This window comes from Sorex araneus, chromosome 3 (assembly GCF_027595985.1).
Source record: "Sorex araneus isolate mSorAra2 chromosome 3, mSorAra2.pri, whole genome shotgun sequence".
NCBI lineage: Eukaryota > Metazoa > Chordata > Mammalia > Eulipotyphla > Soricidae > Sorex > Sorex araneus.
The window spans coordinates 53,733,762-53,747,036 of NC_073304.1; the positions used below are offsets into that span (position 1 = coordinate 53,733,762).

Genomic DNA, 13,275 nt, shown 5'->3' on the forward strand with positions numbered 1-13,275 from the left:
ATTCATGCGTCATATATCTAACAAAGGGCTGATATTCAAAATGTATAAAATAGTCACAAAAGTTAACCAAAAGAAAGCAAGCATCAAATAACAGGGAGAAAAAATGAACAAATGCTTCCTCAGAGAAGACATACAGAAATACAGGTCAACTGATAGTGTTCATAATAACTGATTAACTTATGATCAGGAAACTGCACATCAAAATGTCAGTGTAATTTCACAATAATGAGAATGACCTATATCAAAAAGTCTTATGGCTGGAAAGAAAGATAAACCAGCTCAGTGCATGCAAAGCATGCTTCATATGTGGGAAGACCAAATTTAACCCCTAGCACCTAGTCCCCCAAGACCTCCCAGAAGCCATCCCCAAGATGCAGATCAAAACAACAATGAGATACTATCTCACACCACAGAGACTGGCCCACATCCAAAAAAACAAAAGCAACCGGTGTTGGCATGGATGTGGGGAGAAAGGGACTCTTCTTCACTGCTGGTGGGAATGCCGACTTGTTCAGCCTTTTTGGAAAATAGTATGGACGATTCTCAAAAAATTAGAAATTGAGCTCCCATTGGACCCAGCAATACCACTCCTGGGAATATATCCGGAGAGTCAAAAAGGTATAGTAGAAATGACATCTGCATTTCTATGTTCATTGCAGCACTGTTAACAATAGCCAGAATCTGGAAAAAACCGGAGTGCCCCAAAACAGATGACTGGTTAAAAAAACTTTGGTTCGTGTACACAATGGAATACTATGCAGCTGTTAGAAAAGATGAGTCATAAAATTTGCATATAAGTGGATCAACATGGAAAGTATCATGTTGAGTGAAATGAGTCAGAAAGAAAGAGACAGACATAGAAAGATTGCACTCACATGTGGAATATAAAGTAGCAGAGAGGTATGAGCTTGCAATGATGCAACTTCTGGTAGAAATTTCTCTGGACTTAGTTACTAAAATACTAAAATACAGAAATCCAAAATCTCGCGGCCACTTTTGTGGCCACACGACCTCTTATCTCTTCATTCTCAGCAATGGAAAACAAATTACCAAATGCTTCTTTTCCAGCAGGTCCGACTTTGGGGGGGGGGGGGAACTCCAAACAATAATAGTGAGTTTTTTTGTTGAAATATTGAATGTAATCAAAGTAAAGAGAAAGTAAAGTGAAATTTACCAGCTATACAGGCAGGGTGGGGGGCTGGGTGTTGGGGGTGGGGGGAAGGTTTACTGTGGTTCTTGGTGGTGGAACATGTGCACTGGTGAAGGGATGGGTGTTCGAGCATTGTATAACTGAGACTTAAGCCTGAAAGCTTTGTAACTTTCCACATGGTGATTCAATAAAATAAATAAATTAATTAATTAAAAAAAAAAGAAGCCATCCCCAAGTACAGAACTGGGAATAACTCCCAGCATTGCAAAGAGTAGCTACAAAACAAAGCAACAACTCAAAATGAGGGGGCTGGAGTGATAGCACAGCGGGTAGGGCGTTTGCCTTGCACGCGGCCGACCCGGGTTCGAATCCCAGCATCCCATATGGTCCCTTGAGCACCACCAGGGATAATTCCTGAGTGCATGAGCCAGGAATGACTCCTGTGCATTGGCGGGTGTGACCGAAAAAGCAAAAAAAAAAAAAAAAAAAAAAACAAACAAAAAAAAAAACCACGAAATGAGTGCTAACTGGGATGCTGTGCAAAAGGAACCTTCACTGTTGGTGGAAGTGTCATGAACTGGTTCAGCTTTATCGAAACTCATAAAAATTAATAATCAAAAGAGCCGGTGATTCAATGCTGTGCTATTTATAACAGCCAATATCTGGAAACAAGTCAAATGCCCAGTGACAGATGAGTGAATAAAAAAAAAATTGTGGTGGGCCACAGAAATAGTATAGTGGGTAAGGCGTTTGTCTTGCATGTAGCTGACAGATGTCGAGCCCTGGCACCTCATAGCCTTACCCTGACTTCCTCCAGAAGTGATCCCTGAGTGCAGTCAGCAACAAGCTCTGAGAAGAACCAGATTTGACCCCCAAATAGAACACAAACCCAAAACTGTGATGTATACATATAAAGGGACACTATTCCATTAAAGAAAAGATGAAGAAATATTTTAAGATGTTGAAATGAAACAGCTTATATGATGAACCAGAGGGACTAGATCAGACAAATGCTAAAGGTTTTCACTTGTATGTGATATATAACACAATAAAGCAAGGGAACAAACAACACTGAATGAAAATCAGCCCTTGGATTCCAACAAAAGAACGAGGTGAGAGGTGGGGGATGTGGCAGGAAAGGTCAGAGCAGAAGGACAGTGGTGGAGGATTTTTAGCACTTTGGTGGCAGGTGTAGTACAGCAGTAACTTTGGGCAACAAAATCATAGTAAGCAGTAACACTAGTGAAAACCATTATTACCTCAATAATAAAAGCCAAGTTTTTATTATTTTATTTGGGGGAGATGGGCTTGGCCCACACCTGGGAGTGTTCAGAGATTATGCATGACTCTGCTCAGGGTCAATCCTGGCAGCCCTAGGGAGACTAAAAAGTGCCAGGGACTGAACTGGGGTCAGCCATGTACAAGGTAAGTGCCCAGTCCCCACTACCATCTCTTCAGGCATAAAGCAAAATTTTTTTAAAGAAAAAAAGTATCATGATTATAAATAGCAAGTATTCTTGAAAGATTTTAATTCATAATTAAAATAAATAGTAGAATCAAAACATTTTCTTAACGGGTACGTTTTCTGTAAAAATGTTAAGAGAATACACACCACCATTTAAATTGAATTTTCAGAGAGAAGTGAAGCTATCAGGTTAAGCTATCATATTAAGTGCACAAAGAAAGAGAAGGACAAATTTCAGATAAGGACAAATAATCTCACTTGTCTGACACATAGAAATGAAACTAGGGAACAGATAAAACTGAACTATGACAAACCCTTAGCCTTGAATTATAAAACAGAGATTGCCAAACAGGGTGAGTGTAGGCGAAAGGAGGCCTGGGATGGGTGGCAGGGGAAGGAACAAAGAGGTGGACTCAAAGTAACATACGGTCACTGGCAGCAGCCTGGGGAACTTCAGCAGCGGCATGTTACGGTAACTGTTATGGTACATCCAAACCATGGTAATACTATAGTAAATTACCATCGAATCTATTTATTCTTGTACATATATATTTGAAAATAGTAAATTAATAGATTTACCTCTAGAGGTCTCTGTCTCTTTTTGATTTTGATGACTTTTTTAGCAGTTCTGTTAGAATCCTTAATGTCTTCTACTTGTGGTTGTCCTTCATGAAAACTTTCACTCTCATCACTAGATGATAATTCTAACTATAAATAATTCAAAGAGATTCTTGCATTAGGGCAGAAAAGACAGTACAGAGGCCGACTCAAGTTTAATTCCTGGCATTCCATGTGGTCCCCTGAGCACTGCCAGGGCTAATTCCTGGGTGCACTGTCAGAGGTTCCTGAGCACTACCAGCTATGTTCAAAATTAAAAAAAAAAAAAGCATTAGAAAAAAATACATTTGGAGTATTATATTTTAAGGACTATAATAAGTTCAAGGATTGGTGCTTTTCTGTTTTTAAATAGTTGTCTTTCTAAAAAAAATTAGAAAAAGTTTTAAAACCCTTTTCAAATTATTATTATTATTATTATTATTATTTTGATTTTGGGTCTAATCCATTAGTGCTCAGATGCTACTCCCAGCTCAGTGCTTGGGGGACCTCTGGTGCCAGGGAACAAACCCAGGAGTCCAGTCTGCAAAGGAATCTTTGAGCAATCTCCATGTCATAGAAAATTAATATTAGAAAAATAAAATCCACTTAACTTGGAGTTCTGTTATAAAAACATAAAACTTAAGAATTAATGGAGGCTGAACAACTAGCAGGAAAGGCACTCGCCTTGCTCACAAAGATCTGGATTCAGTCCCAGGCACCCCAGGTGGTCTCCCAAGCCTGGCAGGAGTGATTCCTGAGCTTAGAACCAGAAACAAGCCCTGGGTACTACCTAATATAACCCCCCACCCCAAAAAAAAAGGGAAAGAAAAAAAATGTACAAGTTAGGTAGTATTAAATACTAAATTAGGCAATACAAGTAATAATAGTACAGTATTCATTCAATTCTTTTTTGGTTTAAGTTTTGGGGTCACATCTGGTGGTTCTTAGGGCTTACTCCTGGCTTTGTGCTCAGGGATCACTCCAGTGGGCTCAGTGGACCAGCTACATTCTTGTCTTATATGGTCTATCTACCAAATAGTCTAAGCCCAAACCAAAGTAACCTGGATCCTTCCTTTCCTTTTTTAAAACCTACAAAGAGGCTGTGGAAATAGCTTTCAGGAAGCACACGCCAATCATGTAAGGCCTAAAACTGTATGGTCCCCTGAGCACACTCAGTTGTGTTCTGGGCTTACTCCTAGCTCTATATACTCAGGACCATTCCTGGTGGGGCTCAGGGCTCTTATGAGATGCCAGAGATCAAACTTGGGTTAGCAATATGCAAAGCAAGTGTCCTACTCGCTTTAATATCTCTGCAGCCCCAATATTTAAAATGTTAATAAGGATTTAAAAACTATTTAAAGAAGCTCATCAAAGAAATTTGCCAAGTTTTTTTTTTTTTTGGCTTTTTGGGTCACACCTGGCGATGAACAGAGGCTACTCCTGCCTCTGCACTCAGGAATTAACTCCTGGTGGTGCTCAGGGGACCATATGAGATGCTGGGAATCGAACCCAGTTCGGCCGCATGCAAGACAAACGCCCTACTCGCTGTGCTGTCACTCCAGCCCCGAAATTTGCCAAGTTTTTAATAAGCATTTAAATACTATTTTAAAAAGTTTGCCAAAACTCATAAGCTTAAGGGTTTATTACTACCCATGACATATTCAATAAGCCAAAAACAGTAACAAGTCTTACATGGAGATGTTACTTGTGCCCGCTCGAGCCAATCGATGAGCAATGGGATGACAGTGACAGTGGCCACTTAAAAATTATATTCAAATTGATGTTTACTTATCTTAGGTTTCTGTGGGGGTGGGGGAAACCACTATACTTGGCAGTGTTACCTACGGCTTACACATGGTACTATGCTTAGTGGGAGTCAATCCTGGGGGATCACATATGAGTGCTCAGGATCAAACCAGGATCAGCTGCATGCGAAGCAACAGCCCTATATGGGTCAGCAGCATGCAAGGCAAGTACCTTATACACTGTACTATCTTTCTGGCTCCCTTTTTTTTTTTAAACTTAATTCTCTCCTATTACATTATAGAGAATTATTACAGAGAATCTAAGACAAAACCAGGACAGTCTCTTTTTAAATTTTTTAAAAAATTTTCTGGGTCAGATCCATCAACGCTCAGGGCTTACTCCTGGCATAAGCTCAGAGATCACTCCTGGCAGGGTCTGGGGAACATATGGGGTGCTAGGGATTAAACCCAGGCCATGTGTAAGGCAAGCAAATGCCTTACTCACTGTACTGTCTATCACTCTGGCCTATTTTACATAGTATATAAATTATAGTTACTTCATGACTATTTGTTGAATTGTTAAAATATATTGACAAAAGGAGCTAAGTTATTTAATAAAATATAAAATTGAATAGACACAAATTCAAGAGCCTGGTGATAACAGACATGAGATTAGAAGCTTGATTCCCAGAGTCACCCCACGTATGATCCAGCCTAGCTCGATGCTGATGGAACTGCCAATTAGGATCCCCAGTGCCACAAAAACGTGTTTCATCTCCAGTGCACAGTAAACCAGTGCATGAGCACCACAGCCAAGACATTTGGTCAATGCAGCAGCAACAGCAGAAAAAGGGAAGGAAGTGGGATAAATTGTAAAGAAAATCCACGGGGGCCAGAATGACAGTACAGCAGTAGTGCATTTGCCTTGCATGCAGCCGACCAGGGTTCAACCCCTGAGACCCACCAGAAGTGATCCCAGAACAGAGAGGCAAGAGTAAGCCCTGAGCATCACTGGCTGGCCCTTCACCTCCAGCCCTCACCAAAAAAGAACCCTGCACACTACAACCAAGTGTGTGCAACACACCATTCAGTGTATCACAAACAAAATACCCAGAAGGGGAAAAATGGAAATAGAAAAAACATAGGATTTTCTATTATATGTCTGTCAATTATATATCCGTAAGATTAAGCATACTCACTTCATGTATACACATATTTTCTTATTTATTTCAAAAGGATTTAAGTTGCTTACTGTTATCTACTTACTTTCTTTGGAGGAATCCTACGCTTTTTGACATTATGAAGTGGAGAATCAAAGTCACTACTTTTCGGATCCTAGATTAAAAAGATGAATAAAATGGATAAAAAATACTTTCAGGGGAAAAAAGACTCTATGATCTCATTATTGTGATTATGGACTCACCTCAGGGGATTCAAGGAAATTTCCTTTTGGTTTTTTTTTCCTTCGGAAAATCACATCCTCTTCACTTTCATCACTTGTTAATTGTTCATCTATAATTTAAATTTTAAATAATGACAGTGGTGAATAGATTTGTTTATCCAAACCACCACTTTCTACTTTTATGAGAAATGCAATAAAAAAGTATCTCTGGCAATATCAACATTTATTCAATCTCAAAAAAAAAAAAAGATAATTTTCTCATAAGTATGATGGCCCAAATATCAGTGTAGAAAGAGACAAACATGAAACAGCCATTGAGGAAACGAGATGAAAACTTCGGCTATTAAACTGACATTTGACTCAGGCTCAATTTTACATGTTAACTCAAGAGGCCAAGAAGAGTACAAATGTAATTTTGTCAGTCAATGTTTCCAGAATTTATCTCTAACATCTCCAGCCTGCCTTCTTTCTTTCCTTACGCTCTTTATAGTTGAAGGAGTTACACCATGAAAAGGCAGGCTAATCAGGTATGTATAAACGTGTGTGTAAAACAATCTACCAAAATATTCTAACTAGAAGGCATTCAGCAAATGAAAAAAAATGCTCAAGGGCCAGGGGTGTTGCTCACCAATAGAGCTCTTAGCATGCATACTAGGTTCAAGCAAGCAAAAATCAAACAACAAACTTACACTATGGTCAGGGATGTAACAGTAAGGGCACTTACATGTGTGAAGTAATGGGTTCTATAAAAAATAAGGCACTTGTCTCGAATACAGTTGATTCAATATTGGTTAGATTCCTCGGTACCACATATATAGTCCCTAAGTACCACCAAGGGTTACTCCTAAGTGCACAGAGCCAGGAATAGTTTTTGAGCACCACCAAGAACTTACAAGGTATATGATGTGCATATATGAAGTAAAAATGTGATACATCAGAATCTAGTTTATAAAAGATACCGTGGACTCATTCCTGCTTTCTCTTATACATATCACTATGGAAAAACACAGATGCCATACTCTAAGGACTTAAGAAACAATCCTCTGGAGAAGCCCATGTAGGTAAATGAATTCAAGGCTTCCTAGCAACTGTAAAGTGATCCTTCAAATTCACTTGAGTCTCCAGATAATTCCAGCTAGCCAGCCTTAGCCAATCTCACAAAATACACTGTGCCATAACTACTCAGCTAAGCCACTCAAGAATTTCTGCTCATAAAAAGCACAAAATAATATACATTTGTTATTTTAAGTCATTAAGTTTGGTACTCTGCCTTAGATAAAAAATATAGATTTTGGTGACTGGAAATGGGAAACTGCCATACCCCAAAAATAAAAATACTTAAATTGACTATAAAACTAAAAGGTGAGCACAAGCTGATTGAACTTTTAAGAGAGTTTTAATAAAACATGAGTTCTTAAAGTAATTGTCTGAAGATTAGTAGTCATCAAGGAAGCTGTGATTGAGGACTTAAAGAAAAATCTTAGAAATCAGAGTGGGGGATACTTCTTTACATAGTCCCTGAAAATTAACAATACCATAGTAACAATAAAAATGGAAAATGTACCTAGTAAATGAGGTGACCTAATTAAGGAAATTTCTAGTGTAAGATATCATTTGTGCTTCCAGGAGTCACTCCTAAGAGATGTCTGGGGAAGCAGGAGGTACTGGGAATCAAACCAAGAAGCACATACATGCAAGGTAAATGCTCCACCACTAACCCATACATCCTGGTCCATGTCATGCTACAAAGGTAAAATGTGAAAAGAGAAAGATAAACTAAAGACATTGAAATGCTTAAAAGTGTTAAAGTGGTCAGGGCAACAAACAGCTCAGTTGCAGAGCATTTGTTTTGCATATGTGAAACCCTGGGTTCAATTCCCAACACAAAACCAAAACAAAGCAAAGAAAGCATTAAAGCAAATGTTCAAGGTTCACAGGCAACATAATATAACACAAGACCACATGTAACAGCACAACAAAAACAAAGCAGATTTTTTAAAAATTTAAGCATATTAGTATAATTTTCTTTAAACAAACTCATTCATTAATCATGCCACTTATGCTAATGAGAATAACATAAGATAAAGATTTAGAAGAAACTCTCACTTTATCCTACAAGTTTTTTCTAACTCATAAGGAATAATTAGTAAGTGGCCTGCTATAATAATTTGTATATCAACTACAGCTAAAGTCTAGAAAAGGGTCTAAAGGATAGTTAAGTCATCTATTGTTGTATTTTATAGTGTTTCTGTAACTACGCTGAGTTAGTTGACAGAATTCCAAGGATATTTCTAGATTTCTGTGATCTAATCTCAGTCCTACAAATAAAGTATTATCTTAGGGACTGGAGACATTAGTACAGTGGGTAAGGTGTTTGCTTTGCATGTGTCAGACCTGGGTTTTATCCCCGTTAACCCCTATGGTTCCCTAAGCACCACCAGGAGTGATTCCTGAGTGCAGAACCAGGAGTAACCCCTAAGTATTGCCAGGTATGGCCCCAAAACAAACAACAAACAAACAAAAACAAAGTCTTATTTCTCAAGTACTGCACTAAATATAAATCATCTACTTTAAACTTTACAATTTTAAATTAAATTTTTTAAATTTATAATTTTTTTAAAAAAATTAAATTAATTTTTACTTTAAACATACAATTTTATACTTTCCTTCTCCCCCTCACTGTTTTCATCATCTGTAACATCTAAATTCTTTATTTTCAACATATCAGAGTAATAAACATTTCTGAAAAGCCAAAATAAATATGAAGATTTTTTAAAATATCCAACTTTCCAATATAATCTAGTTAAAAATGTCACCATCTTCTGTTTTCAGGGCACCCAAGGCTATTGTTTGGGACTACTCCCAGTTTGGTGCTTAGGGAGCCACATAATGCCTGGGAACAAATCTTTGAGCCAACTACCCAACCTCTCTACCACCATACTATTCATGTGGTAGTTACTTTCACATGTGGTATTTAGGGGGACTATGATCACACCTGGCGGTGTTCAGGGGCAGCTGCTGGTTCCATGCTCAGGGACCACTCTTGATCCTGAGTGAACCATATGAGGTCCTGGGAGTAAACAAGAGACCGCTGCATGGAAGGAGAGCACCTTTACACCTGCACATCTCTAAGGCCCCATGTTTGGCAATTTTTCTAATATACATGTGACACAAGAAGATGAGCCAAATCTTACATGATTGCATTTCAAAGTATACCATTCCCATGGCATGCATACTAGAACATATGTAAATAAAATTAGTCAGTCTTATTATAAATAAAATGAGCATCAACTTCAGAGATTATACAATACAGTACTGGGGATGTAGTGTACCAGTAATGCACTTGCTTTATATCTTGTGAGAGTCCTGAGTTCAGTCCCCAGCGCTGCAAAAAAAAAGAAAGAGGAAAAAGGAAAAAGGAGGGGGTCTAGAGAGAAAAGGGTTATGGTTCATGCTTGCATGCCAAGACAATACTGATTTGTTCCCTAGCACACACAGTCCCCAGCATCATTGGTTGTAGCTCTGAGCACCACTGCAATGGACCAGGTGACCCCAGGCACCTGGTATCCTTGGGCCCTCACACTGAACTGCCAGCCCCGTTGGCCAAGAATCTCTCGGGAAGCCCTTTAAGTCTCTCCTCCACAAAAAAAAGAAAGAAAATGAAGATAATATCTACATTTATATCGATTAGTACAACACACTACATATCGGGAAATTACATTTTCAAAAGTCAAAGAAATTTATTCAGGAAAACTATTCCAAAAATATGTTTTATAAAAATGGAATCTTACCTTTAGCAGAATGACAAGATGGATGTATATTAATTTTTTCACGGCTTGCAGTCTTTTCTACGAAAAGTCCTGAATCGTCAAAAGCTGAATTCAACGTTTCTTTGACAGTGTGTGTAATTATTTTTCTTTTGTTAGAATCTAACACCTTAGGCATTTCCTTTCTCTTTTTAGAAAATGAATTCAATGTGTTTGATTCAGGAAGTGGTGTACTCATAACTCTTTCTCCTATTGGCAAAGAAAATTGAGAATATCCAGGCGAATCACATTTTTTATTATTTTCTGCACTCAGCTGGAAACGTGCAAGAGCTGGATTCTGCTTATCATCACTTGATGGGTTAGTAATGGGCCTACACTTAGGACTATCAACATAATTTTTTGGTACTACTGCTTGATTTGAAATACAGTTTGTGTCGTTTATCTTCCCAATGGCTAAACATCTTCCAGACAGATCATTTAAAGGTCCATTCTTATTTTTATCTGAAATATGTTCTTCATCATCAGATTCTGGACTACAAAATCCTAAATCAAAGGTAACAGAAAATAAATCCTGAGAACAGTCAAAAGCATTTTCATCACTCCTCAGTTTATCCTCAGGTACACCTCCCAAGTTTTTGTGAGGCTTCCAACTGTTGGTAGTACAGGTAATTTGATCCTGGGATTCAGAATTGTCAGTCAAAAGCTCATCAGAAATAAAGAATTGAGAAACCAGTGGTATTTCATTCAGAGTAGTTTTGTCTGATGATTCATACTTATTTTTCAAAGGAGAATGGCTCACATCGCTAACCTCTGTATTAGTATCATCAAATAATAGTAAACTTTCATCTTGGTCACTGAGCAACACTGGGAGGTCTCTCTCATCATTGTTGTTCTTTTCTTCACTGGAGTAGTTTGGAGGGCTTGTGTTGACTTGGATATGATTGTTGGATGCTAAGTTGTCCTTTTGATCATCTTTATTTACTTTCTCCTCATGCTCACAGAAGCTTGGTTCATTAGAAATATCTTCATTAGTTGTACCAGAAGGATGATATGTTTCAGAAGGATGAGTAATAAATTTAACTGGATTCAATTCTACATTCTGCTGAGATTTTATAGCTGAAAATGACCTCTCACTGGTGGATTCATTATTTTGTGAATATTCTGTGCAGAATGGGAGAGGTAAATTTTTAAGTGCAGAACCTGTAGAAATTTCGTACTCCAAATCAGCAAGTCCACTGAGAGGAGGAGGAGAATGAGATAAAAATCTCTCCACATTAGCCAGTAACTCTTTTGTTAACAAATGACCATCACGAAAATGTTCATCTATTCTTGCTAAATAAAGCTCTTCCTCAGATGGAAAAAGTGTGGCAGATGAAAGAGATTTCTCATCACTGAAACTATTATAACCAGAATCTAAAAGACTTACAGCCAGTGAACTAGTAGATTTATTTGTAAACTGACCTTCAGTTAATAATCCACATGGATGATTAACAACATCTTTACTGACAGCACATGAGGCAGCCACCTCTTCTTTATCTGGTGCCCTTTTATTACTTAGTAGAGCTTCCTGAAAAAGCTTTTCAGTGGTAGAACTGCCATCGGCATCTAAAGAATCCCTAACATAACTGTTTTCTTTTGTAGTCTGATCTGTTTTCAGTTCTTTAGATTTTTTTTTCTTTGAAACAGGTTTAGTAGGTTTGTTAAGAGTCTGTTTAAAATTTCCAACATCTTCTTCAATAGATTCAATCAGTGAGAATAAACTCCCTTGATTTACAGCCTTTGTTAGTGAAGATTTTCTACTACTAGCAAAGGTGCTATTGGCAAGAGGATGATATTCATTCCTGGGAGCAATAAATGCTGAGCTAACATCTTCCATCTGTAAATAAGGTTTAATTTCTAATTCATAGCTGCATTCTCCCTATAAAGAAAAAAAATTAAAAAGTTACAAAGTCAATTGTAAGAGGCGAATTTTGCTCTGTTAAAATAGTTTCTATTGGGGCTGGAGCAATAGCACAGCGGGTAGGGCGTTTGCCTTGCATGCAGCCGACCTGGGTTCGATTCCCAGCATCCCATATGGTCCCCTGAGCACCGCCAGGGGTAATTCCTGAGTGCAGAGCCAGGAGTAACCCCTGTGCATCGCCGGGTGTGACCCAAAAAGCAAAAAAAAAAAAAAAAAAAAAAAAAAAAAAAGTTTCTATCATCTAACAATAATTTCAATTGCAATAATTTCTATTGCATTATTCAACTTTTCTTTTATACCTTAAATTAATTTTCATATATCAAATTATAAATGGTACTTGTGAAGAATAATCACAAATTAACTTTGATCACTTAATATTTTTGCATCCCTAGTATTTACTATTGAAAACCTATACTTTTACAGAAAAAACAGGTTTAATTAATAATTAAAATTGTATTTTTCTCACCACTAACATTTCATAATCTAATTTCTTTGAAACAGATGTTTAATTTGCATAAATAAAACCACATGCGTTCAACTGTCTGTTGCTCTGACTGGGGACCACACTCAATGGTGCGTGGGTAGAGGATCCAACCCCAGCTCAGAGCTTCAGAGGGACTCCCAGATATGGTAAGGCAGGATGGGGATTATGTGGGGTGGGGATCTAACCTTGGGCTCCTTCCTGTTGTGTAATTTCTCCGTACTTACACTCCTTTTAAAAATTTTTCTGGGTAAGGGATTTGAGTTCCACCTAGCTGTGCCCCGTGCTCACTCCCTAGCACTGGTGCAAGTTGGTGCTTGGGGGATCATAAGGATGGTCAGCTGCATGCAAGGCAAGAGTGCTACTGATTTTTTTTTTTTTTTTGCCTTTTTGGGTCACACCTGGCGATGCACAGGGGTTACTCCTGGCTCTTCTGATTGATGAAGGTGAATAATCAAAATACGGCTCAAATTATCATGAGGACAAAAGACACAGAAATATTACAGCAAGCAGGGTACTTGCCTTGCATACAGCTAACCAGGTTCAATCCCCAGCACCACATATGGTCCCTGGAGCCCACTAGGAGTGATCTGAATGTAGAGCCAAGAGCGAGCACTGGGCCAAAAAACCCACCAATCAACATGAACAAGAAAGACCCATATTAAATGAAAAATATGAGACTATCTCAATAAATTCTAACCAAAAAGG

The 13,275-nt window shown here is 38.1% G+C and overlaps 1 protein-coding gene across 1 annotated transcript in view; it reads right to left on the bottom strand.

The window, feature by feature from the left end:
- Positions 1-13,275, bottom strand: part of FANCM (FA complementation group M) — a 45,993-nt gene that overhangs the window by 7,878 nt on the left and 24,840 nt on the right. The window contains exons 14-17 of the mRNA XM_055132360.1: positions 10,151-12,044; positions 6,381-6,469; positions 6,224-6,292; positions 3,195-3,323 (exon numbers count right to left, since the gene is read on the bottom strand). Coding sequence (XP_054988335.1) covers positions 3,195-3,323; positions 6,224-6,292; positions 6,381-6,469; positions 10,151-12,044 — 2,181 coding nt within the window. The remainder of the gene's footprint in view (positions 1-3,194; positions 3,324-6,223; positions 6,293-6,380; positions 6,470-10,150; positions 12,045-13,275) is intronic.